At 44.3% G+C, this 25,961-nt stretch overlaps 1 protein-coding gene across 1 annotated transcript in view; it reads right to left on the bottom strand.

Moving 5' to 3' along the window:
* Positions 1–1,138: 1,138 nt before the first annotated feature.
* Positions 1,139–25,961, bottom strand: part of LOC138292328 (retinol dehydrogenase 7-like) — a 151,758-nt gene continuing 126,935 nt past the window's right edge. The window contains exon 5 of the mRNA XM_069230879.1: positions 1,139–3,140. Within this exon, the coding sequence (XP_069086980.1) occupies positions 2,947–3,140 (194 nt within the window). The 3' untranslated portion in view covers positions 1,139–2,946. The remainder of the gene's footprint in view (positions 3,141–25,961) is intronic.

Raw genomic sequence — 25,961 nt, 5'->3', positions numbered from 1 at the left:
TAATGCTTAATCATGTGAATTACATATTTGTGACATTGTTCAAATTTACATTGATAAAAATCCTCACTGTGGGCCTGATTTACAATTTGACATTAGAGAACAGCCCGCCAGGGTGGAGGAGGACACTTCCACCACACTGGCAGGCTACCTCTGCCAAATTTCAAGATAATCACTGGCCCAGAGGTCATGTCTGTACACTGAAATGAATTGCCGTCAGCGCTGTTCCTTTCAACGTCCAGAAGGTTTGGTGGATAGTCGCCACTGCTTTTGATGGCCGTCCACCAAAAGTTTTACATTTTTTTGCACCACTTTGGGAATTTGTTTCTGAAAAACAAAAGAAACTAATGATCCCCCAAACTGCTGGAAGTTTCTCTAGAGTGTGGGGTCATTCTTTTTTTCCTGTCCCTCACTGCTAGGGTTTTCCTGACAGTGACGGAAAGGAGAAAAGACATAAAACCTTTCAACCTAAATAACCAGTCAGAGGAAATATTACATTGACAGAGTCAATGAAGCTTAGTCAATGGAATAAATAAGCTCCACCCACCTCTAAATGAGGCTGGCAAACCAAGGTTTTGCTGGGCAAGGTACTCTGTATTTGCAACATAGTGCCATATCTGCTAAACTCTAAATTGAGTCCTTTGGGTACACAGACAGTAGAAACTACCACACCGGAAACCAGACAACAAGATGCCACAGTTGGTATGAAAACTGCAGTCTCCTATGCACGTCCGCCAAATCGTAAAGTAAGCCCTCCTGCCAACCTAAACAGTCTTTCTCCTTCTGCCATCAATGCAGTCCATGTGGACTCATACTTTATCCCCAGGTTCCTCCACCAATCCCAACCGTTATGACTGCAGAAACTAGCAAAAAGTATACAATATATGGCCCAGTTTTCCAACAGCTTAAAAGATAGAGTACGAACTAAAAGGTACAAATAATAAGCTTAGCCATAAAAGACAGATCTTTTAACTGTCCTCTAAGACGTAGACAGGTTTCAATTTACTACACTCACTGGCACGCCTTTTAGAACCACTGAACTCATGTACTAGCTGTTTCTTACAGTGTGCGCAGTGTTACAAGTTGCTGTGCCAAAAATAACATGTGTGAACACCATTTTATATATTAGAATTTTAGTGTGTTATGTTATATATAATCTTTATTATAGCAATGTAATTGCACCCTTCATAAATCCCCATGCACCATAAGCAACAGGTCAAAACACATGATCGACTGAAGTCTTTCTACACATTGTCCTGGAATAATGAAAACAGGTTATAACAACAGTTTCCTGTAAGAAAAGAATTATGTGAAAAAAAAATGAAATTGCACAGAAGCTCAGTGTCTAGATGGCGTCATTACTCAACCATGAAAACTTGGAAAAATTGCAGCAATAACTCCTGTCATTATGAACTGTTCTACATTCATTCATATATTTAAAATTTGTGCCATGTAATTGCAATAGAAAATTGAAAATTGTCTATATATGTAATTCACTTGATTAGGTATTAGCCCAGGATATATTACAATTTTCCTTGTACTAAGTTCCAACAAAAAAGTGGATACATCTGTATGAGAATTGCATAAGCGCATACTCATTAGGACAAACATAGTACCACTGGATCTTAAACCTTTTATATACAGGCAACATTGGTGTACGCTCCACACACTTAAATTCTTACTTCTAGAAGACCGACAAAAGGGGCTTAGTCAATACAATATGAGAATTATGTTATGAAAAAGAAAACTTGATGAATGTAAAATAGACTGGTAGAACAATGAAGAAGGCTACTTGTTTTAATAGGATTCATTGAACAACAAAAGGTTTTTTTTGTAGTGTCTTGCATGATTTAGAACCAAACCTTTCTGGATTCCACCGGACTCCGTATCACTGTGACATAATCGTTAGAATAGAATGTAATGAAAGATTGGTTTTGAATGCTGGACTTCACTGGTATATGCAGAGGAATAAAGACTTGTGATTTACAACTCCGTGTGTGGGGTAGTCATTGGAGTGTACCTAGGCTGGGGAAGACACTACAGTTTTCAAAATAGGAAGACTGCCTGAACGAGCTGTAGAACAAAGAAAAGGCTGTCTAACAAAGAAAAGAATGGTAATCAAAGATACAAATTGTTAGTAAAAAACAAACAATTGCTAACCAAATAAAAGATAGGTTGATCCAATTGAGGCTGTTTGATGGAAGAGAACATGATCAAACAGAATGTTAGCTGCTCAAAGGGAGGCTCTTATGGTAGATCAAAGTGACGACAGAATAATAGTAGATTAAAACAAATACTGATTCTACAAATAAAAAGGTCTAGCTGACCAAAGAGAATATAGTTTGACCAAAATGAGAAAAGGGGTTGGTGAAAGGAAAGCCTGTGTAAAAGTCGAGAGGAATGGTTGATGGAGAGAAGACTTGTTACCCAAAGTATTGGTAAATGAGCGTCATCTTCAAAGCCTTCGGAATTCAGAAGACAGTGAGAAAAAGAGGTTGCCTAATAAGGAGAGTTGCCAGAAAAGGAGAAGAGATTTTATCAAAAGAATAGTGAGGCGTCACACACAGAGAAGAACTGTCAACTATACAGAGGTCACTGAAGAAAAAAAATGAGATCCAGGCAAAGGAGGTTTCCTCAAACAAAAGATAGGCCACACAAGAAGACCCTGTATGAGAGACTACTTCATTGATATGTATCAGCTATGCAAGTGAATAATGTAGGCTATATTATTGTGTGCTATGCAGGTATTCACAGAGGGGGACCTTGTGCTGTTAACACCACTGGTGGAGAAGGTAATACATAATACAGTCAAACTAGGAAGCTGTAATTAATACAATGCAAGGAAGCCCTGCAATGGGGTAAGGTAGGTACTGAAACCGTAATTAAATGAAGCAAACTTCCTCCTGTTTTCTCTCCATAACTTCATGCTCATTGGTTTGCAAAATCATCTTAAAGTTTAGTGATCACATAATCTGCCAATATTGTTGGAAAGTAAGACAGCGGTATGAAGAAAAGTTTTGCTTCCCAGCCGGCAGCATATCGGGTTCGTGGGTACACAGCCGTCAACCCGTGCTCCATGCTATCTGTAACTGGTGATAGGTCGGCCTTCGCCATATCAAGCATTGCGTCCATACCTTTGTAAACTGCATGCATGAAAAAAAGAAAAGTGTAACAAGTGAGATTAGAAAATACTTTTGGTTTACATTCTACAATCCAAGGTTTTACTTTACAACACATTTCACCTACATTTGTGGGCACTGAGCTGCCTCCTTCAAAAAACAGGAAACAGAGAATGAATTTAAATATATTGCCAGGCAAAGGAGGTTCTTGATCTATTCTAAAGTTGGAAAGGTTATGCAAGTGTTTGTCTGGAAAATAGGGTGCACAGGTAAGCCCAGCACTGTGTCAGTTTGAGACTGTGACAGGATGAACTGACGCACTTAACCATGCATGAAAAGATGGATCACCATGTGTCTAAAATAGTATTCAACAACAGTCCTTTGTAGTAACCATAGTAGTAGTATAAACCCCACTATCAAGCAGAAACAAATTATTTACCCTGTAGTACAGGTTGCCTCCAGAGACTCCTGAGCTGAGGCTGTGTTTAGATCCAAGGCATGAAGGGATCAATGTGTAAATGTAGGCAGTGACTATTGACAATTTCAAGGAGCGCCTTCAGCAATCTAGCATTCAGGATCAGCAAAGCATATCTGTTATTAGGAGACATTGGGGGTCATTCGACCCTGGCGGTCTACGACCGCCAGGGCCACGAATGACGGAAGCACCGCCAACAGGCTGGCGGTGCTTCCTTGCCCATTCTGACCGCGGCGGTAAAGCCGCGGTCAGAAAACCGGGGCCGGCGTTTTCCCGCCGATTTAGCCCCGGTTGGGCAAATCCGCCATGGCAGCGCTGCAAGCAGCGCTGCCATGGGGATTCTGACCCCCTTCCCGCCAACCTGTTTCTGGCGGTTGTCACCGCCAGGAAGACACTGGCGGGAACGGGTGTCCTGGGGCCCCTGGGGTCCCCAGCACTTCCCTAACAGGGCCCCAGCCAACTTTTCACTGTCTGCCTAGCAGACAGTGAAAAGCGCGACGGGTGCAACTGCACCCGTCGCACGGCCGCAACACCGCCGGCTCCATTCGGAGCCGGCTCCTGTGTTGCAGCCCTCCTTCCCGCTGGGCCGGCGGGCGCTAACATAGTTAGCGCCCGCCGGCCCAGCGGGAAGGTCTGAATGCCGACAGCGGTCTTTTGACTGCATAGCGGCCAATCGGCGGTTCCCGTCTGGCGGGCGGCGACCGCCGCCCGCTAGAGTAGGAATGAGGGCCATTATCTCAACTATTTCCTTGTCATCTATGCACACCATTAGATCATGCTCATTAGATTACTAATTAGGTAGGGCATTGTGCTAGAGTAATGAATCTAGTTCCCATACTCTGGACCACATCCCAATCTACGGAAAATGTAGATTTTTCACATTCTGCTGGGCAGAAAATCGGGATTTTATTAAAGACACAGAGGCTAATATTATGCAATCTCCTTTATAGCCACTACTCACAGCAGCAAAGAATTTACATCAGAATTCCAGCTCAATAAAAACACAGAACCTTCAATCCTCTTCCTTCTTTTTTTGCGACTGCAACTGACTTCAACAATAAACTTTTGGGAAGTCTGTAAAAGGAAAATATATTCAACTTCCAAATGAAATCCATGTACATTGTCTTGAAGACTGAGGCTTCACGTCTCCTTAAAACAAATCTCCTCTGTCCCTTAAGCATGACCACAAGCTACAAACTTAAACAGACAAGAAATTAATCCAGGAATGGGATAACGGAAGGGATAATATTAGCCTTTGTGTCTTTAATAATAAAGTTCAGATTTTCAGCCCACCAGGCTGTGGAAGATCTACGTTGTAAGGCAAGATCCAGGGGCTAACATTATGCAAGTTTAATGTTTTCTAATGAATAACTTGCCGAACTGGTTTAAAATAAAATATTTTAAAAGTTACATCATTTGACCAATCAGCATATCTCAAGATATCTTGCAAAGAACCTCCTATTATAAAAGCTTTTGATGCAGCCACACCTCTCACTGAATGTGCTCCAAACATACTGATATCCACACAAGCTCTACTCATCACATTTGTCACCCATCTAGCAAGCGTAGGTGCAGACACAGCTTTGAATGGATGCCTAAAAAAGCTAAGTAACTGATTCATACCTAGTGGTCTGACCGCCGATGGTCTCTTCTCATAATCCTTCACACATTTCACCACACAAAAATTGACTTTCTCATGAAAAAATGGGTAGAAAATAGAAACAGAATCTATTTGAGTTCTTTTTGACAAAAAACAGACACCCTCCAGGGAATAAATCCTGCTTGTAATATTAAGTGCTCTTACATGAGACAATCTTCTAAATTTAATCAAACACAGCAATGAAGTTAATTTCAAAGATAAGTCCTTCAATGTTAGCAACTCATTGGAGTCTCAACTGTCTAGCAAATCCAAAATGTTTGACACATCCCAAACCGAATTATATCTGGAAACTGAAGGTTTAGCAATTTGAATGCTTCTCATCAATCTCCTTACCATAATATCCTGACTTATTGAAAGACCATTGACTAATTCTTGGCAGTTCTATAAAATAATCCGACCGCATACCTTTCTGATAAATAATTCACAACTTGCACTGAAGACATCAAAACGGGATCAAAGTCCTTCTCCATGCACCAACAAAACCATTTCTACAATGCCAACCTATAACTTTTTCTTGTTCCTGGAAAACAGGATTCCTTAATAAGTTCTGAAGCCTGTTGTGAGAGGCCTGATTCCTCCCATACTCTCCTGATATTCTCCAAGCCAACAAAGTCAATTGATCTGACAGTACTAAATTGTGAAATTCGCCTACTGGACCCTGCAGAAGTTCTGGAAACCTTTGCAACAGAATTGAAAAGTCCACCAACATTTCCAGTAGAACAGGATACCAAACCTGAGCCTTCCAGAGAGGTGTAATTACTACTACTATCTCCTTCCATTTGTGTACCATCATGGCCACCCGAGCAATCATCAAGAAAGGAGGAAATGCATAAGGACTGAGGCCTCTTCAATCCTGTTGAAATGCATCTACCCCTGCTGACTCCGTATCCGGACAACAGCTGAAATATCTGTCCAACTGAGCATTCAGTCTGTTCGCAAACAGATCCATCCCAAAGGGTTCCCATATTTTCTCCACCTGACAGAAGACTGTCCTGTTCAACAGCCAATCTCTTGCATCCCTGAGATTCTGTGAAAACCAATGTGCCTCCATATTGCTCACACCGGGAATGTGCTCTGCTTGAACACGAACCTCACTCATTAAACAGAATTCCCAGAAAACCTTTGCTAGCTCCGCTAAATCCTTTGATTTCAGACTCCCAAGTTTGCTCACATTACCAACTGCTGACACATTAGCCATCTGCAAGAGCACAGAACTTTTCACCTTGTCCTTTGTAAAACTCTTTATGACAAAAGAATTGGCCAACAATTCGAGACAATTTATATGCATCATCTTCTCCTCCATCGACCAACGGCCTCCTGTTTAGAACAGCCCCACACTGTGCACCCCAGCCAACTAAGTTTGCATCAGATTATATTATTAAATCTGGACTTTCTCCAAACATTGCTCTCCCATTCCATGCTTCCATGATCCTTAACCACCATTTGAGTTCCTCTCTCGCTTCTTCTGAGAGAACAACCTCCTCTGACTATCTCAACCCACTCCTCAGATGCATTACTTTCAACCTCTGGAGGGCCTGATAATTCAAAGGTCCAGAAAAAATGGCCTGGGTCGTGGAAGACAGAAGTCCAATCACTTGCACTAACATCCTTAATGAAATCTGATCCTGGTGCAACATTCTTCGAATCTCTTTCGTTATCCTTTTCAGTTTTTCTCTGGGGAGTTTTAATACCCTCTCCACTGTATTCACCACAAAACCTAAAAACTGAGTTTCCTGTTTGGAATCTAAACTGTATTTTTCCCTGTTGACCATAAAACCCAAACGCTATCGTAAATTCACTGTCATTAAGGTATACTCCATCAGTTGCGACTTGCTTTATTCCATGATCAGAATGTTGTCCAAATAAATGATCATTCTGACACTTCTCTCCCTCGAAAAAGACACCACCAGACGTAGAACCTTTGTGAAACGCCATGGGGCTCCTCTCAGAATCCAGGATTGATGCTGCTCCTCTATAAAATCTATGCGATAACCTCTCACCATATGAAGAACCCAAGAATCTCCTGTTACCTCTAACCAATTGTGATAAAATTGGGCAAGTCTGCCGCCAACATTATTAGAATAACAGTAAGGTCTGACCTTTCCTGATCCAGAAATCTGTCATGTGCCACGATTACCTCATCCTCTTGGTCACTGTCTTTGCAGATAAAAAGTGGAGGATCTCCATATCCATGTCCTTGAGAGGGGCCATAACTACGGGAAAAGAACCTCTCGAAATTCCCATTCCTCAGCCAGGAAAATTAGTTTTTGATCTCCTGGTCATCCAAAAACATAGACCCTCATTATGACCCTGGCGGTCTTTTGACCACCAGGGTTAATGTGGCGGTATCACTGCCGACAGGCTGGGGGTGTATACCGCCACATTATGAGTGTAGCGGTTTGGCTGCAGCCAACCCACCACATCATCGCTCATACCTCCATGGTGGTAAGAACCACCGGGCCGAGATGTGCAGCTCCGATGTGGCGGTCCACACCTGACCGCCAGCGGGATTATGAGCTGGCCTACTGTCATGGTTTTCGCAGCGGTACCACCGCCACAAAAACCATGGCGGTAGGGCTAACAGTGACAGGGAATTCCTTCCCTGTCACCGGTAGAAGGCTCCTCAACAACCCCCCCAGCAATCACTAAACCTCCCTCCCCTCCTAGTATCACAGCGCCCGCCCCAACCCCCAGCCCCTAGTATCACAGTGCCCCAACCCCCATCCTCAGTATCAGAGCGCCCCCACCCCTCCTAGTATCACAGCACCCTCCAACCCTCACCCCCCAGAATCACAGCACACCCCCGCAATCATGCACACACACACCATGCATACACTCATGCACACCTCTTCCATACATGCATTCACTCACACATACTCACAGGCATACACACTGACATACAGACACGCACTCACTGTGACATACATACACGCATTCACTCACACATACTCACACACATACACACTGACATACAGACATGCACTCACTCACATGCATAAAACCACGCATACACCATAACACTCACAGACGCATACACACATACATACACACATGCAGACACCACACACACACAACACCACCCACCATCCCACCCCCCTCTCCAGTCAGACTTACTTTGTCCAGCGAGGAGGTTGTCTGACAGGGAAGGGGTGCTGCTACAGCCAGCAGAACACCACTAGGCTGTCTGTTTGATCAAAATACAGCTTGCGGCGTCCTATTGGTGGGGCGGTGCAGGTGGTAGCACCGCCCAGGCTCCTCGTCCTCCAGCATGACTATAGCCGGATTTCCTCTCTAAATGTGGCAGAAATCCAGCAGTAACCATATTATGGCGGGCGGTAGACCGCCAGCACTGGCGGTCTTCTGGCACCCATGGCTTTGGCGGTCTGGATTTGAGACCACCAAACTCATAATGAGGGCCATAATCATTAAACACTTTTTAAAAGTCACACTGAGACTTCTGAATCGAGGAATAAGCCCTAAACATTTTGAGACAGACTTAATGAAGTCATCACTAAAAAGCAAGCCTTTTGCAGAAAGCCCACTCCACTAACTTCAGATCTATTTTGAATAATATTCTCTTCCTGGGATCTACAGAAAGTGCTATTATTTGCATTTCCAAGTAAACATACAGCACGTTGAACCCATCAACGTAATTTGTCAATATAGAAAGAATCTTTGCTAATGTGTGCCTCTTCTACCGTATCAAAATCAAAAATCTTGGTCAAAGGACTAATAACATCCAAAAGTGTATCCTAGCACATATGTAATCGTTTATAAAGACCCTTACAAGGATCACGATCTCCTTTACCTACGGATGCCAAGATTTGTGAGTCCAACTCTCGGGTTGATGTGACCTTATCATCTAAAGATGGCCTAGGATATTCAGATCTTAGTCTGGCCCTAACCTCTTTAGGAATCTGAGGCAAGAATGCACATAATCTGCTACATGTTCCACTGGCACCCATTCAGGAGATAAGGGATTCCTTACTAAAAAGGGTCAAACATAGAATTCCCCCATGGGATCTGTTAAAATGTCCTGGTCTTTTTCTCTCAATTTCTCTTTAACCTCCTGTTTCCTAGAAACCTCTGCATATTTTGACTCGTCTGTACCAAAACCGATGAGCACCTCAGTCCAACCTCAGCACTCCCTGAGGACTCATTACACTGAACCACAGTGTGCGCACAATGCTTCTTTATACCTTATGCCTTTATTTCTTGGTCTTTGAACTGCCCACCATGTGTTTGCTCGACAACACCTTGTCTTGTGCTAACACAGTCACCATGTTCTGCCAGAGCAGATCTCCTTGTCTTATTTTGAGTAGAATCCACTCAAAGGTGTTTCCTCTTTTTCACTACTTTACCCCTCTTCTCCTCCTGACTAGTCTCATTTACTGACCACAGCTTCTCTTCTTCTGAGTTTTTTTTTTTTTACTTTGTAACATAGCATCTAATCTTTTCTCCATCATATTACCAATTTCAGTTGTAATCTTGTCTAAGGCTACATTTAACCTTTACTCAATCAAAGCCTCATTAACCAAATGAGTCCTGTCCTCACTCATCTTAATATTTTTTACTAATTAACCACAACTAAATAACTTAATTGAATCAAGCTAAACAAACTCTATTCAACAAGTGAAAAAACTATCTATGAGCTATCTGAATCTCTTCATTACTGTAGAAACCCTTCAGCTATTGGTGAATAACTGCTAGTAACTGTCAGCTGCAACCGAGATTCTATGTCAGGACACGGAGGCGAGGATTATGCTTCTCTTTCCATGCTTTTAAGAACTCAGCAGCCAATAGGAAAGATTTAGTATACAAAAACTACAAATCCCATGAACCCAATATGATAACACTACAACCATAGAGACCAGCTCTATAAAACCCTTGTGGCTCAGAGACTCTTCCTCTTTCTTTGCTGCTCCGCAGCCAGTTAAGTCACCCTTGCCTTAGCGCGTATAACTTTGTGATTCTAATGTTTGCTATGTTTATTTTCTAAGTAATGTTTAGCGCGATGCTTAATTTAAAACGAGTGGCTTGCCGCCCGTAACACGGTGGAGTAGGACCCTTATTGGGGAGCGGGACTGCGCGACTTGCTCGCACAGTCCTATTTCTATTACGGGCGAGAACGCGTGAGCCGACTGGCATTCCTTTCCTCTTGGAGCCGATCGACTCGCACATTTACTCTGGCATTAAAAACTGCACTCTGCCTGTTCCGTGTGGATTTCCAACTCTGGAGGCAGATTTCTGCTGCCATAGCCCTCAGCTCCCCCTGAACGCCCTGTCAGAATTGCGGCAGGGTTGTAAAATTTTGTAGAGGCTTTCCTGCCTAGAGCTTCTGTGCAGGTGATCCCTCCACACTTGATTCCTTCCTTCTTACACCTGCATTGGGGTCTAGAATAATATATATATATATATATATATATATATATATATATATATATATATATATATAAGCTCCCCCCCTCCCCCTCCTGACTTATTGGTGCTTCAACCATATTAAGGTCATACTACAAGTATGGAAAATTTGTACGAAGAAGATCTGGAAGGGGATGAAGGCTACTTCTATGAAGAGGCACACTCAAGCTCCTTCGAGCAAGACCTTGTGCACGCTCTAGACGCAGGCGTGCGTCAGACTGTGAATGATGCACTAGCCAAAGCTATAACCTCATTGAAACATCACCTCTACGGGTTTGCACAGCAACAGGGCTGGCTTCCTTCCAAAGGGGGCATAGTTGAAGGACAGTCTACTCCTCCCACCAAAGCCATTCATGCTGAAGCCTTCGAAAAACTAACGGCATCATTAATGACTGAACACCCTTATAGCATTCCCGCAGATCCTCATTCAGATGAAGTATCTGAGGACTCTGATGCTAATTCCTCTCGCAGCTCACCTAAGGATGATACTCAACCCCGTAAACGTAAGGCAAAGTCCCTTCATACCTCTGCCGCCAAACAAGCTAAGCTTTTAACATTTGAACCGGGCAAAATCATTCACCCTAGGTCTACTGCTTGGCTTCCTCCCCCTGAGGTCACAGACTTTGTAAAGAATCATCTCCGACAAGAGTTTGATAAAGAGGTACGGGCTCACTTACGCTCTGAGTGCCCCAGACCGGATCTCGCTGACAAAGTGACTGAAACCCCAGAAATAGACCCTTCTATGGTTACTTACCTCAAGAAATATACCAAAGACCCTAAAAAAGGAATCAGCAGGGCTTGGAAATCCTGGATTTATTAGGCCCCTTGACTAAGATACTGGAACTCGCTTTCCAAGCTAAAGAATCCAATGTTCCGATAGACACTGAAACCATTATTGGCTGGTCACAAAGAGCAATTTGCCTGTTGGGCAATACCAACTGCGCCATCTCAAATGAGCGCCGCCGGTCCATTCTGATGAAACTGGATCCCAAAGTAGCTGACCTTGCATCTTCGGAAGCGAGCCCAGCGGCCCAGGGCCTCCTATTCGGAGCCCCCTACTTGAAAGAGCTTTCCAAGTTTGTTGCCACCTTTTCCAGTCTGGATAAAGCACAGGGTTCGCCCTCTTTTTTCCCTGGCCGGACGCTTCAGGGGGCATTCGTTCGGCCGAGGATTTCACAACTCCTCTGGAGATGGCTCCCAAGGCTATAAGAATAGAGGTGGTTACCAAGATCAGCCCTCCACCTTCTACCCCTCAAGGCGGTCCTTCCCAGGCCGTTTTCGTAGAGGAAGGTTCAGAGGTGCAGCTGTCGCCATCCAAGACTCCTCTCCTTCAGGTGAGAATCATTTCTTGGGTAGAGATTTCATTAGGGGGTCGCACCCGCCTTTTTTTACCACGATTGGCAAAAGCTCTCAAAAGATCCTTGGGTATTCTAAACTATTCTCGGTTTCAAAATATAATTTTTTCAATCCCGTCTTCAGTTATCTACCCCAAAAACAATGTATTTTTCCCTCTTCGATCAGTCTTTCATTCACAACGAAATTCTTACTATTCTTTCAAAAGAGGCGATAGAAGAAACAAGCTTGTACCCCAGGGGTTTTGTGAGTCCCATCTTTTTGGTAGACAAAAAGGGAGGATGTTCAAGATTAGTTCTCAATTTTAAAGAATTCAATCAGTGGACCCTTTACCGACATTTCAAAATGGAAGGGATCCACTTACTTCGGGATATCCTTCGGACAGGAGATTGGATGGTCCTTCTGGACCCGAAGGATGCTTATCTGTCCATTCCTATCTTTCCTCCTCACAGACGCTTTCTGCAATTCCGCTGGGAGGGAAAGATCTTCAAATTCAAGGTTCTCCCTTTCGGTCTGTCGTCGGCTCTGTGGTGCTTCACGAAGTTGATGAGACCGGTGGTGGAATACCTGAGAATCAGGGGTGTTCGTCTGAACATTTATTTAGACGATATCATAATAATGTCTCAGTGTCCTCAAACGATCATACTACACCTGGAGTGGGCAATATCTCTTCTTCAGGATCTGGGTTTTGTTATCAATGTCCAGAAATCCATCCTGATTCCGTCTCAATCGATAGAGTTCCTAGGTTTCTTGGTGGACTCCCCTTCCGCTCAATTGATTCTTCCTCAAGTGAAGGTGAGGAGGATCAAGAGAGAATTGAGACTAGCATTGTTCAAGACGACTGTATCCTTGAGATTCCTAGCTTATATAGTGGGACTACTAGCATCTTCTATACAGGTGATTTTTCCGGGCCCTCTGCATTACAGATCTCTCCGTCTGAAGATCTTACACTTGAACAAAGGTTTGTCCTACTCCCAATTGGTTCCTCTCTCGGAAGATGCGAGAATCGAGATTTCTTGGTGGTTAAATCACATGGAGGCTTGGAACGGCAGAGCCATTTTTCCATGTTCTCCAGACCTGACCATAGAGGCGGATGCCAGCCGTTGGGGTGCTCGTTGCGGCCCACTTTCCACCGGGGGCCGTTGGTCTCAGAAAGAACTTTCGATGCACATCAACTGCCTGGAACTTCTAGCGGGTTCTTTTGCTATCCGCAGTTTTTCTGCGGGCAGGGCGAAATGTTGCATCCTTCTCCGGATGGACAATGTGTCAGCAGTTTGGTATGTGAACAAACTGGGGGGAACCCGATCTCAGATCTTGACGGAGATCACCAAAGACTTTTGGCATTCCTGTCTCCAAAATCACATTTCTGTGACAGCAGAGTACCTTCCTGGTCAAAGGAATGTAATAGCGGACTGGCACTCTCGCCATCTGAAGGATATCAGCGATTGGAGAATGCATCCTTGGGCCTTCAGAATGGTTATGCGGATTTGGGGCCCTTGCTCAATAGACCTCTTCGCATCCAGAATGAACACTCAACTTCCGACATATTTCAGTTGGCGCCCGGATCCGGGAGTGAAAGCGAAAGGCGCTTTCCTCCAGGACTGGTCTCCCTTCCTCGCTTATGCCTTCCCCCCTTTGTAATTATTCCCAGGGTCCTAGCACATCTTCGGAGACAAGAGGAGGAAATGGTGCTGATTGCCCCCTTTTGGAGAGCACAACCATGGTTTCCCATTATGGGATTGGCCTGTGCTCCTCCTTACCTCTTACCTTGGTCTTGGAATCTCCTCCTGGACCCGGGGAAATCCCCTCATCCCTTGATCTTATCAGGCCAACTGTCTCTCCTGGCCTGGCGTCTTTCAGGCAAAACTGGAACCTCCCAGGCCTTTAGAGGGAAGCTCAGGAATTCATCAACCAGTCCTGGGCTCCCAACACTCAAACGTTATTCCCCAGCCTGGAGGCGCTGGTGTAGCTTGTGTTCTTCACGGGGTTCAGATCCCCTTACTGCCGATTGCACCTTGATTTTGAATTTTCTACCTTCACTGGCCGACTCTGGAATGGCTTATAACTCGATCAACAATTTCCGCTCCGCCATTTCGGCTGGCCATGTGTTTGTTGAGGGTAGGCCTATCGGCCAATTGCCTATGGTTTGTAAACTGATTAGGGGCATTAGAATGTTGAAACCGCCTCTTCCCAAATACTCAGTCTGTGGGATGGTAACATTGTTCTGCAGTTTTTAATTTCCTGGCCTTCCAACAAATATCTCTCCAGGAAACAACTGTCGGTGAAACTTACCTTTTTACTTTGTCTTGTATCTTGTAAGCGAGTGTCTGATGTTAAAGCTCTGGATTTGGCAGGAAGAAGATTTTCTCCGGAAGGTGTTTCTTTTACCATATCCAGAAGAACAAATTGCAATACCAGGGTAGTATCCTATCCAGCTTTTCCTGATAATAAAAAACTCTGCGTTGTACAATGTCTGAAGGATTACGAGGTGAGTACGGCCGAATTTCGTGCTAATATGACAGGTCAACTGCGTATTTCTCTTCAGATGGGCCAGATGGGTGAGGTGGCTTTTAGCCGAGGCAGGCATTGATGTCTCCAAATTTGGTGCTCACTCTGTGAGGGGTGCTATGGCATCAAAATCCTTCGCCTTAGGTTCTCGACTTGAGGATATATTAAATGCAGCAGATTGGTCATCTGATTCCACGTTTAAGAAGTTTTATTATAAACCTATTCTTGATGTCTCCTCTGTGGTAATGGCTAAACTTTAAACTAGCATAATCAGAGCCTCCGGTCCTGACATAGAATATAAAATTTTCTAGCTATCAAGTCTAGAATTTTCAATTCTATTAAGGACACCGAGGCGAGGATTATCCCTCCCTTGATAGAAAGTTCATTAATAAAAAATTACTGAAAATATTCTACATGTCTTATTCTTGTATTTTCCCACCCTGAATTTTTACAGTGTATGATATGTATAAAAAAGAAAAAGAAAGAATTTTTATATCCCAAATACGTTGTGTTATGATTTAACATTATTTTACTACTCAAGGCAGTATTTATGGCTATGTATTTTATTCTTATCTTAGGTCAAGAAGAAAAGTGATTGCCTATCTTCGTTGGATTCTCCCTGGGGACCTGTTTTCTACACTCTGTTGCCTGCTGCTTCGTCCTGGTTGGATGTTCCATTATTTTCTGGACTTGAGGTTTTGGTTTATTGACTTTTGGGCATCAGTGAATTAACTGTGTCTATTGGCAAAGAAAGAGGAAGAGACTCTGAGCCACGAGGGTTTATAGAGCTGGTCTCTATGGTTGTAGCGTTATCACATTGGGTTCATGGGATTTGTAGTTTTTGTATACTAAATCTTTCCTATTGGCTGCTGAGTTATTAAAAGCATGGAAAGAGAAGCATAATCCTCGCCTCCGTGTCCTTAATAGAATTGAAAATTCTAGACGCGATAGCTAGAAAATGTTATAGTCTAAACCACCTCCTGTCAAGACATACTTCCATTGTAATCAAAAGAAGTTGCCCAACTTCCCTAAATGGCCGCTTTAAGTTGTCACAATACTTTTCACCAATCATTAGCCGTAAAGCATAATGTAGTCCTTCCTTTATTTAAACCATAAATAGTCCTTCTTTTATTTCAACAGTGACTACCGTCACTGGTATTTACATAGTAAACTGCTGTCTTGTGTCGGAAAGTGTACAATGTGCAACCCGTTAATAAAGATAACAGGCCACCCACGCAGCAAAACTGAAACCCTGTCAGGATTTATCACTAACAGCGCAATGAATCCTGAATGTGTGCCAGAGAAGCAGTATGGGGCCTGACTCGCCAGCAGTTGCTAAGCAACAAACTGTAGCGGCCTGAGGATTCCTGCACTGGGTATGACACATAGTTGCCAAGCAAACAACAAAGGCGGCAGAGCCATCCAACATGCCGCCCACCTTGCTCGATCAGGCTACCGGAGTCTAACCAACCGCACACGCAACAACCGTAGAATACCAAACAGGTAAATCCTAATAAAGAAAATGAAGCATCAAACAACATGTAAAATACCAAAAACTACAGAAACAAATGTGAGCCTCCATACACAAATAACCAACTATCATTTTCAAAAGCCAACCCAAAGTTACCATGACACAAGAAAACTCACTAAGTTTATACTATTCAAAGATTTTATAAACAGAGAATTATAATATAAAGTATTTCCCGCAGTAATTAAAGTCAGTACATTAAATTTACGTAACACTCTCTACAGGAGCAGCAGCAAAAAAGAAGGAAGAGGATTGAAAGTTCTGTATTTTTATTGAGTTGGAATTCTTATGTGCTACAATTTTTAAAGGAGCTGCTGTGAGTAGTGGCAATAAAGGAAACCGCATAATGTTAGCCTGCAGGTCTTGCCATAAAATGTGTTTTCTTATTTACAATGTCTCACAATTCAATACTATAAAAGCTTTAAATTCACTTTTTTGCATGATAGTTTTCTGTAGCATGTCACCAGGCTGACCTGGTGATGGGCAGTCCTTCATTGTTAAGCAACCTCACTTTAGATTGGTTCTGCCCGGTCTGGAATTTACAATATCTGCCCATTCTTCAACTCTGCTGATGATGACGTAGCTCAACAGGCCTGGAGGGCTCTCACACCTATGTCTATGTATTTGTCATGAAGTATGTATTGGCCTTGTAAGGAAATACCTCCTTGGCATGTTTACCCCCTAACTTTTTGCCTTTGCTGATGCTAAGTTTTGATTGAAAGTGTGCTGGGACCCTCCTAACCAGGCCCCAGCACCAGTGTTCTTTCCATAAACTGTACCTTTGTCTCCACAATTGGCACAGCCCTGGCACTCAGATAAGTCCCTTGTAACTCGTACCCCTGGTACCAAGGGCCCTGATGCCAGAGAAGGTCTCTAAGGGATGCAGCATGTTTTATGCCACCCTGGGGACCCCTTACTCAGCGCATGCACACTGCCTCACAGCCTGTGTGTGCAGATGGGGAGAAAATGACTAAGTCGACATAGCACTCCCCTCAGAGTGCCATGCCAACCTCTCACTGCCTGTGGCATAGGTAAGCCACCCTTCTAGCAGGCCTTACAGCCCTAGGCCAGGGTGCACTATACCACATGTGAGGGCATATGTGCATGAGCACTATGCCCTTACAGTGTCTAAGCAAAACCTTAGACATTGTAAGTGCAGGGTAGCCATAAGAGTATATGGTCTGGGAGTTTGTCAAACACGAACTCCACAGTTCCATAATGGCTACACTGAAAACTGGGAAGTTTGGTATCAAACTCTCAGCACAATAAATGCACACTGATGCCAGTGTGCAATTTATTGTAACATACACCCAGAGGGCATCTTAGAGATGCCCCCTGAATACCAATCCGACTTCTAGTGTAGGCTGACCAGTTTCTGCCAGCCTGCCACACACCAGACATGTTGATGGCCACATGGGGAGAGTGCCTTTGTCACTCTGTGGTCAGGAACAAAGCCTGTACTGGGTGGAGGTGCTTCTCACCTCCCCCTGCAGGAACTGTAACACCTGGCGGTGAGCCTCAAAGGCTCACCCCTTTTGTTACAGCACCCCAGGGCATCCCAGCTAGTGGAGATGTCCGCCCCTCCGGCCACTGCCCCCACCTTTGGTGGCAAAGCTGGAGGAGATAATGAGAAAAGCAAGGAGGAGTCACCCACCAGTCAAGACAGCCCCTAAGGTGCCCTGAGCTGGGGTGACCCCTGCTTTGAGAAATCCTCCATCTTGAGTTTGGAGGATTCCCCCTAAAGGATTCGGGGTGTGCCCACCCCCCCCCCCCACAGGGAGGAGGCACAAAGAGGGTGTAGCCACCCTCAAGGACAGTAACCATTGGCTACTGCCCTCCCAGACCTAAACACACCCCTAAATTCAGTATTTAGGGGCTCCCCAGAACCTAGGAAACTAGATTCCTGCAACCTGAAGAAACAAGAAGGACTGCTGACCTACAAGCCTGCAGAGAAGGAGGAAGACGACAACTGCTTTGGCCCCAGCCCTACCGGCCTGTCTCCAACATCGAAAACCTGCACCAGCGACACATCCGACAGGGACCAGCGACCTCTGAAGCCTCAGAGGACTGCCCTGGACTAAAGGACCAAGAAACTCCTGTGAACAGCTGCCCTGTTCAAAACCAGCTACTTCTTTGCAACAAAGACTGCACATTTCCCGCCGGAAGCGTGAGACTTCACACTGTGCACCAGACGCCCACGGCTCGAGATCCAGAGAACAAAGAAAACAGGGAGGACTCCCTGGTGACTGTGAGCCTGTTAGTAGCCAGAGACGACCCCCCTGAGCCCCCACAGCAACGCCTGCAGAGAGAATCTAGAGGCTCCCCCTGACCGCGACTGCCTGTAACAAGGGACCCGACGCCTGGAACCAAAACTGCACCCGCAGCCCCCAGGACCTGAAGGAACCGAACCTCAACATAGGAGTGACCCCCAGGCGACCCTCTGCCTAGCCCAGGTGGTGGCTGTCCCGAGAAGCCCCCCTGTGCCTGCCTGCACTGCTAGAGTGACCCCCGGGTCCCTCCATTGTTTTCTATCTGAGACCTGACGCCTGCTTTGCACACTGCATCCGGCCGCCTCTGTGCCGCTGAGGGTGTGTTTTGTGTGCCTACTTGTGTTCCCCCCCCCCAGTGCTGTACAAAACCTTCCTGGTCTGCCCCCCGAGGATGCAGGTACTTACCTGCTGGCAGACTGGAACCGGAGCACCCCTGTTCTCCATAGGCACCTATGTGTTTTGGCCACCTCTTTGATCTCTGCACCTGACCGGCCCTGAGCTGCTGGTGTTGTAACTTTGGGGTTGCCTTGAACGCCCAACGGTGGGCTGCCTATGCCCCAGAACTGAGGCTTGTAAGTGTTTTACTTACCTCCTAATCTAACCTTTACTTACCTCCCCCAGGAACTGTTGATTTTTGCACTGTGTCCACTTTGGAAATAGCTTATTGCCATTTTTACAAAGACTGTATATGATATTGCTTTTATTCAAAGTTCCAAAAGTATCTAAGTGAAGTACCTTGCATTTAAAGTGTTTAATGTAAATCTTGAACCTGTGGTTCTTAAAATAAACTAAGAAAATATATTTTTTAATATAACAACCTATTGGCCTGGAGTAAGTCTTTGAGTGTGTGTTCCTCATTTATTGCTTGTGTGTATACAACAAATACTTAACACTACCCTCTGATAAGCCTACTGCTCGACCACACTATCACAAAATAGAGCATTAGAATGATCTACTTTTGCCACTATCCTACCTCTAAGGGGAACCCCTGGACTCTGTGCACACTATTTCTTACTTTGAAATAGTATATACAGAGCCAACTTCCTACAGGCCTCTACTGTTTGGCTATCAATTAGGAAAGTTGATGGTTGAAGGATAGCAGATAAGTACTCTTGAGGATCCAAGTGTTGTTATGGTGCCAATGCAAGTTGTTGTACAACATTAGAGATGCTTTAACCTTGTATGCCTCAACCATGCATTTATTACAATGCATGCCTCTACCACATAAATGCCTTCACCATGCAGGTAAGTGTAAATAAGGCAAGTGAAATGAATATATAACTATATACTTATATATAAATATTTAAATATATGTGTGTGTGTGTGTATTCTTTCAAATGCTCGTGGTTCGCTAACAGAAAAAGGAGTACTGACACGCTCAAGTTCACTTTCCCAGGAGGATTTATTCCAACTACATGGCGAGCATCAACAAGGTGATGCGTTTCGGCAGTCACAAGCGGCCTTCCTCCAAATTGTATTCATATATTGTTTTGCTGCAGAAAATAAAAAACATTGTGCAGATTCGAACCATGGTTCGCTTTCTTTGTGTGCTGCATTAATCGCTGTGAGGAGACGTTTGATGCTGGATGTTACAAGGGTTTGCTACCCTGCCAGGAGCTCACCACTAAACGTGGCTGGGAATCAGCAAAAGAAAGTTGTGGTTTATATATACATAATTCTATTTTCTTTTCTTTTCTTGGGGGGGGGGGGGGAGACCCCCTAAACCCCTCTTTATAAATTACCCCTACCATGACTTTACCCACCTCAAAGCCCTAACAAATACCCTTACCAATTTATACCCCCACGAACCCCTAAACTGTAACAATACCCTTACCACTCTATGCCCCTACCCATCCCTAAATCTATAAAATTGTAAACCCTAAAATTTCCAATCCCACCTATGCCCTTACCCACACTAAACAACAGCCATCATCCTATACCCCTACCCACCCCTACACCCGAAAAATGTCTTTCCTACCTCATATCTTTATCTACCTCTAGACCCTATGACACTTAAAACCTGTTCCATTACCCACCCCTAAACCCTAAAAATACCCTTACTACCTGATACCCCTACTGACCCCTAAACCGATGTGTATACATACACATATATATTCACTAAAGAAACAAAAGTTACAGGGACGTTATAGTTAGGTTCAGAATTTACACAAACAAAACCATAGAAATTAGGTAGTTAAAGTTATCTCAAGTAACTATAACTCGTACCCTAAGGTAACCATAACTCGTGCACCCGCCATGCACTGTTTTCTCATCAATATTTTTACAGCAAATGTTGAAGTTATATTATCAATTATGTTATAGAAGATGTAATATGTGGGCAATTAGCAGTGCATGGAGAGGGTGTGATTTATAGTTACCTTAGGGCCACACCCTGTGGCCACTACCATAAAGGCAGACAACCAGGTAAGGGTGCAAGCAGCCCCCTCCATGGGCCAATTTCAGCCCCGGGGACTCCATCTCCTGGATCCTGCCACATAAGGGAGGGTTGTATGTAGCTGCCATTCTTGGGCTGGATTTTTACAGAGGGGACCCCATTTCTTGGGGGTCGGTCCCCCTCACCAGGCTGATTTCTGGCCCCAAGGACCCCATCTCCCAGGGCCCGGCCATAGTTAGAAGTGGAAGAGGGGCACACAGCCGGGCCCTGTGTGATGGGGTCCCAGAAACAGATGCAAAGTCTGCCCAGTGGGGGCGGACTTAATGTTTGTTCCAGCTTGGTGGAAGATTTGAAGTTGCTCCCACCAAGCAACAGCAAACACAGGCTTCCCTGCTGCCACAAGTGAGGCAGGGAAACAGCTATGTCTTGGTGTGGGCACCCAGGGACATAGCTAGGGCCGGCCTTGTGGGATAGGGTCCCCAGGGCTATTAATAGCTCAGGGAGGGGTATCGCTTGGCCCCATCCCATTTCTTTGCACGACCAGGCCACGGGGCATGGGGTCCCAGGGCAAAAAAAGGCCTGGGGGGCTGGGCTGTGCGGCCCGCCGCCTTCCTCATTTTTTCTACAGGTGGGCCCTGGGTGGTGGCAGTCCAGGGGTCAAAAGTAGCGAAGTGGGGGGGAAGGTGTCCCCCCTCGCTCATACTTTTGACAGATGGGCCCTGGGGTCCCAGGGGCCGAAAGCAGCCTGAAGAGGGGGGACGTATGGGAGCACCCCCCACCATTATAAATAAAAGCAATTCCCCCTTGGATTTTTTTTAAACATTTTTCTGCACATCCTCTGGTTTTGTGAGAACACTTTAAAAGAAATACAAATAAAACATTTTTGCCCCCCTCCCCAGCGAGGTCCTGTGGGATCCCATCACCAGGCCAAGGAGGTCAGGGTGTTCTTACCTGCCCCCTTCTGTATTTTTTTTTCTGGGACATGGCTGAGTCCGAGTCCCAAGAAGGCTGCCACCATTTCCTGGTTGAGTGGTGGCAGCCAATCAGATCTCACCATGCGATCTGTCGGATCCATGGAGGATTTGTGTCCCTGCATATACATAAATCTTTTTTTCTTTAATAACTCTAAAACTACTGAATAGATTTACACCAATTTACAAAAAGCACTCTTTCTGGACCAAGATCTAGCTTTCTGCCAAATTTGGTGTAATTCCGTCCAGTGGTTCGGGCAGTTGTTTTATCTAAAATCCCTATGCGAAATTGCATGGGGAAAACACTTTTTGGGAACCCCCCTTTTTCTTACCCCACGCTTGATGAATCACCCCGAAACTTTCTGCACAGTAGCTGAAGTGAGTGGCATATTAGTTTTCAAAATTTCATGAAGCTTCGTCATATGGCCCCAAAGTTATTGGCAAAACAAAAAAATGCTTGTCCTATGTTAACCAGGTCCTAACTATAACTAACTAGTGGCAACCATGCACCACGTACAGTTTCCTAATCAATAATTTTACTGCAAATGTTACAGTGATATTATCAAAGATGTTATAGACGATGTAATGAGTGATGTAATTAGCCGTGCATGGCGTGGGCGCGAGTTATAGTTACCTTAGGGCATGAGTACTCACAGCCTTTTCCCCGGGATCTAAGATTTCAGTCTGGTTTGTGGCCCAGGGCCATACCAATGGGCAAACAGGAGGTGGGTAGGGTCGAAGGGGCGGGGTCAGGGCAGGGCTACAGGTGTAAAAAAACATTACTAGACAATGCTGTATTTCAAAGCCAGATATAACTAAAAAGCTGCAAGGAGGACATTTTGGCAATACATTTTTAATATCATAGAATAGCATTTTTAAGAGTCATTGCATGGTAATCCTCACTAAGCAGATATTCAGCACAGTTTTAACTGACGCTGAAAAATAGGTACATCAAAGAAAGATATACTAAGAACTTATTTTACATTTCATGTCTTCTATCAGTCTCCTGTAATCTGGTACTATGTCTGAAACGGCAAGCCTTAGGAGTTGACCCAGATATAAGTCTGTTAGCTTATTTTTGAGTTTCCACAGTCCCATTGTGGGAAAAGAACTTTCACAAATATATGTTGATGCAAATATACACGTTACTTTCTGGGCCACTGTAAAAAGAACAGGAGGTACAATGTTCCAGAATTCTTCTGGTTCCTGTCCCCCAGAAATGCTTTGAGAGCTGAACTGTGCTGCATGTCTATCAGCTCCATTTGTGCTTGCGCCCTTTTCATGCTAATAAGTTCAACATCAAGATTTTGTGCGCTCACATCCAGGAGGTTTTCAACCAGCCTGAACATAGGGGTAAAGGCTCTAAATTCAGAAAATCGCCCTTTGATCGCCCCAGAAATTTCCTCAAGACATGCACCAAGGTTTAGCGTTGGCAGCATTTCTTGTGCATTTGGAAACCTCTGAGTCACAGCCAACAGTTTTGTGAAGTGGGTGAAGTCAGCAACATCCAGTTATTCTTTGAATAGTGCAAGCTTACTTTCAAATGAGTAAATACCATTCATCATGGACCACACAAGCTGTTTGCCTTGCAGCAACAAACTGAGAGCATTGAAGTGTGCAAATAGATCTGAAAGAAAATGGAGCATTAAAAACCATTTCACATCCTTTAGTTCTGGGAATGATTCACCTCTACTGTTTACAATGTGTTCAATTTCAGGAAACAAAGCAATGAACCACTCCAGAACATTCCCTTTGCTTAGCCATCGTACTTTAGTGTGCATCAAGAGGTCTGTATAATCAGCTTCAGAATCCTGCAGCATAGCTTTAAAAATCCTATGGTTAAGGGATTTGGCACAAATAAAATTAACAATTTTCACTGCAAGTTTTAAGACGTTATTCAGTTCTCCGTGCTTTAATTTTGCACACAAAACGTCCTGATGACTAATGCAGTGGTAGTCTATCACGGTCTGTCCAGTGAGCTTCTTTCTAAGCCAAGATACAAAGCCTCTGTAATGACCTACCATGGCAGTAGCCCCATCTGTTGTGATCCTGACAAGAGTGTCCAGTGGTATGTGATATGTTTCAAAGTAATTGCAGATGCTGTCCAGTATATCTTCTCCACTTGTGTGCCCTTACAGTGGTAGAAGGCACAAGAGCTCTTCTTTGGGATGAAGCAATTGGTCCAAATACCTCACCCAAACTACTAACTGGGCCACATCTCCTATATCTGTGGACTCATCCATGGCAATGCTAAAGTACAGTGACTCATTGACTGCTTTGATCACCTGCTCCTGGACATTTTCACCCATTACCTGTATTATGCGTGCACAAGTGGAATCCAATAGCTGTAATGCACGGATTTCTTTTAAAATGCTGGCTGTGTTGCTACAGTTTTCTAAAAAAAGATTCAGCTGCTGAAAGGAAACATTCCTTCACCAGCCCTGCCTCCGTGAATGGCTTCTTATGTTTGGCAAGCAAGTAGCATATTTTGAATGATGCTTCTGTAACAGCCTCAGATTCCTTCATTTGGCAAAGGAAGAGCTTCTGCTGGGAAAGAAGCGATTGCTTTAATTATGCCACTTTTGCTAAATGCAATTTTGAGTGCAATGGGAAATAATTCTCAGTATATCCTGCTTGTAGAGCTTTGTAGTGCTGTTCCAGGTTATATATCTTAAGAACATTTACTTTCTCTTTGCAAAGCAAACAAGTGGCTTTCTCTTTTGGCCATTCAACAAACAAGTACTCTTCTTTCCATGCTGCCTGGAATGACCTGTGTTAACTCTGTATGGATCTGAGTTGTTTGCAAGGCTTGATAACTGGACTGTAGGCCACTGCAGAACTCTGAGGCGGGTTTGTTACTATGCCATGAGTAACAAGGACCAGGAATCAGATTTCTCCCTCACGACAGGTGGACCGACACCGCCTCACAACTGTTAGACCAACACCGCCTTACGACAGTTGGACCGACACCGCCTCACGATCAATGGACCGAGACCGCGTCTCGCCTCAGACCTCGGTGAGCAATACCAAAGTAATGTTTTGTTTAACCATACGAAGTGATGTGCAAAAAGGAAAGGATGCACATCATGATTTAACATGTAATTGTTACCACACATGCTGGCCTTTTTCCAGTCCGAGGCCAAAGAATGGTAAGTAGGCCCCTTTTTTCTAGATAGTTTTTTTTTCAGCGAACCAGGTCACACAGCAATAGAAATCAACTGTGCACGAAATGCCAGAAAACCAAACAAATACAGGACTGCAGCAAGGCCATAATAACTGCAACAAAAAGTGCTCAAAAAGATAAACCTTGGCTGAAAACTTTCCAGAATCATCAGCACGAAATGTCTACAAAATAATCAAACTGGAATGTGTCCTAAAATCAAGATGTGCATTTAACGTCGAGCAAGTTAGCAAGCCTCAGTCTTCTCATATGTTATTAAAAGCTTGAAAAGTAGAAACAGAAAAACAATATTCATTGATACCCGATTATGTGCAGCACGAGTAATAATGTTGATTTGCTGCAAGAACGTATGATGAAAACAATTTCTTGCCAAGAGCACAAACACAAATACTTTTTAATGCACCACAGGTATTCAAGGATATTCTGCAACCATGAAGAGGAATGCCGCTCATTGCATCTGTCCCAGAATAAACATCAATATTTACCTTTCTGCCAAAAGGCATATTCAGTGCGTGTCAGCACAAACCACATGCTTGCGCATTGGAGAAGAACAGCAACTGTTTAGTTTGCCAAATAAAAGGAGTGTCAAAGACTGGTGTGCAGCAGAATTGTTGTTTTTGTTGGGTTTTTTTGGAAATCCCTTTATTCAGCAACTAAGGCACAACACCAGTCACCTGCAACACAAAGGGACAAAATGTAATGCATGAGGGTATAATATGAGCGTTGAGGAGGGTTAGTCGCACCCACACAAAGGCCAGACAGGGCATGTAAGCAAGGGGGCATTGAAAGCCTGTACGCCAGGCACCTGCAGCAAGTTTCATCTACCTGGAGCGGGGAAGAGGGCGTATTGAAAGCCCCAAATACCAGTACCAGGCTGGGGCATAATGGCCATACAGGGGGGTAAGTCAGCAAGGGGCATGTAAGCTTCTAGGCTGGGGCACTTGAACCATAGCAATCTGCTAAATAAAAAAGTGGTGTGCCACAGAAGGTTTTTTTGGGGGGCAAAGGGGCAATTCAGCAAAGGAACTAAAGAATGGGACATGCTGAGATTGAACAGTTGTTCCAACCCTTTTTAACCCTTCGCTG

The sequence above is a fragment of the Pleurodeles waltl genome, chromosome 4_2, assembly GCF_031143425.1.
Source record: "Pleurodeles waltl isolate 20211129_DDA chromosome 4_2, aPleWal1.hap1.20221129, whole genome shotgun sequence".
In the NCBI taxonomy this organism is placed as follows: Eukaryota; Metazoa; Chordata; class Amphibia; order Caudata; family Salamandridae; genus Pleurodeles; species Pleurodeles waltl.
Note: the sequence above shows the minus strand (reverse complement) of the source record. Positions and strands in the feature narration are given on the sequence as shown.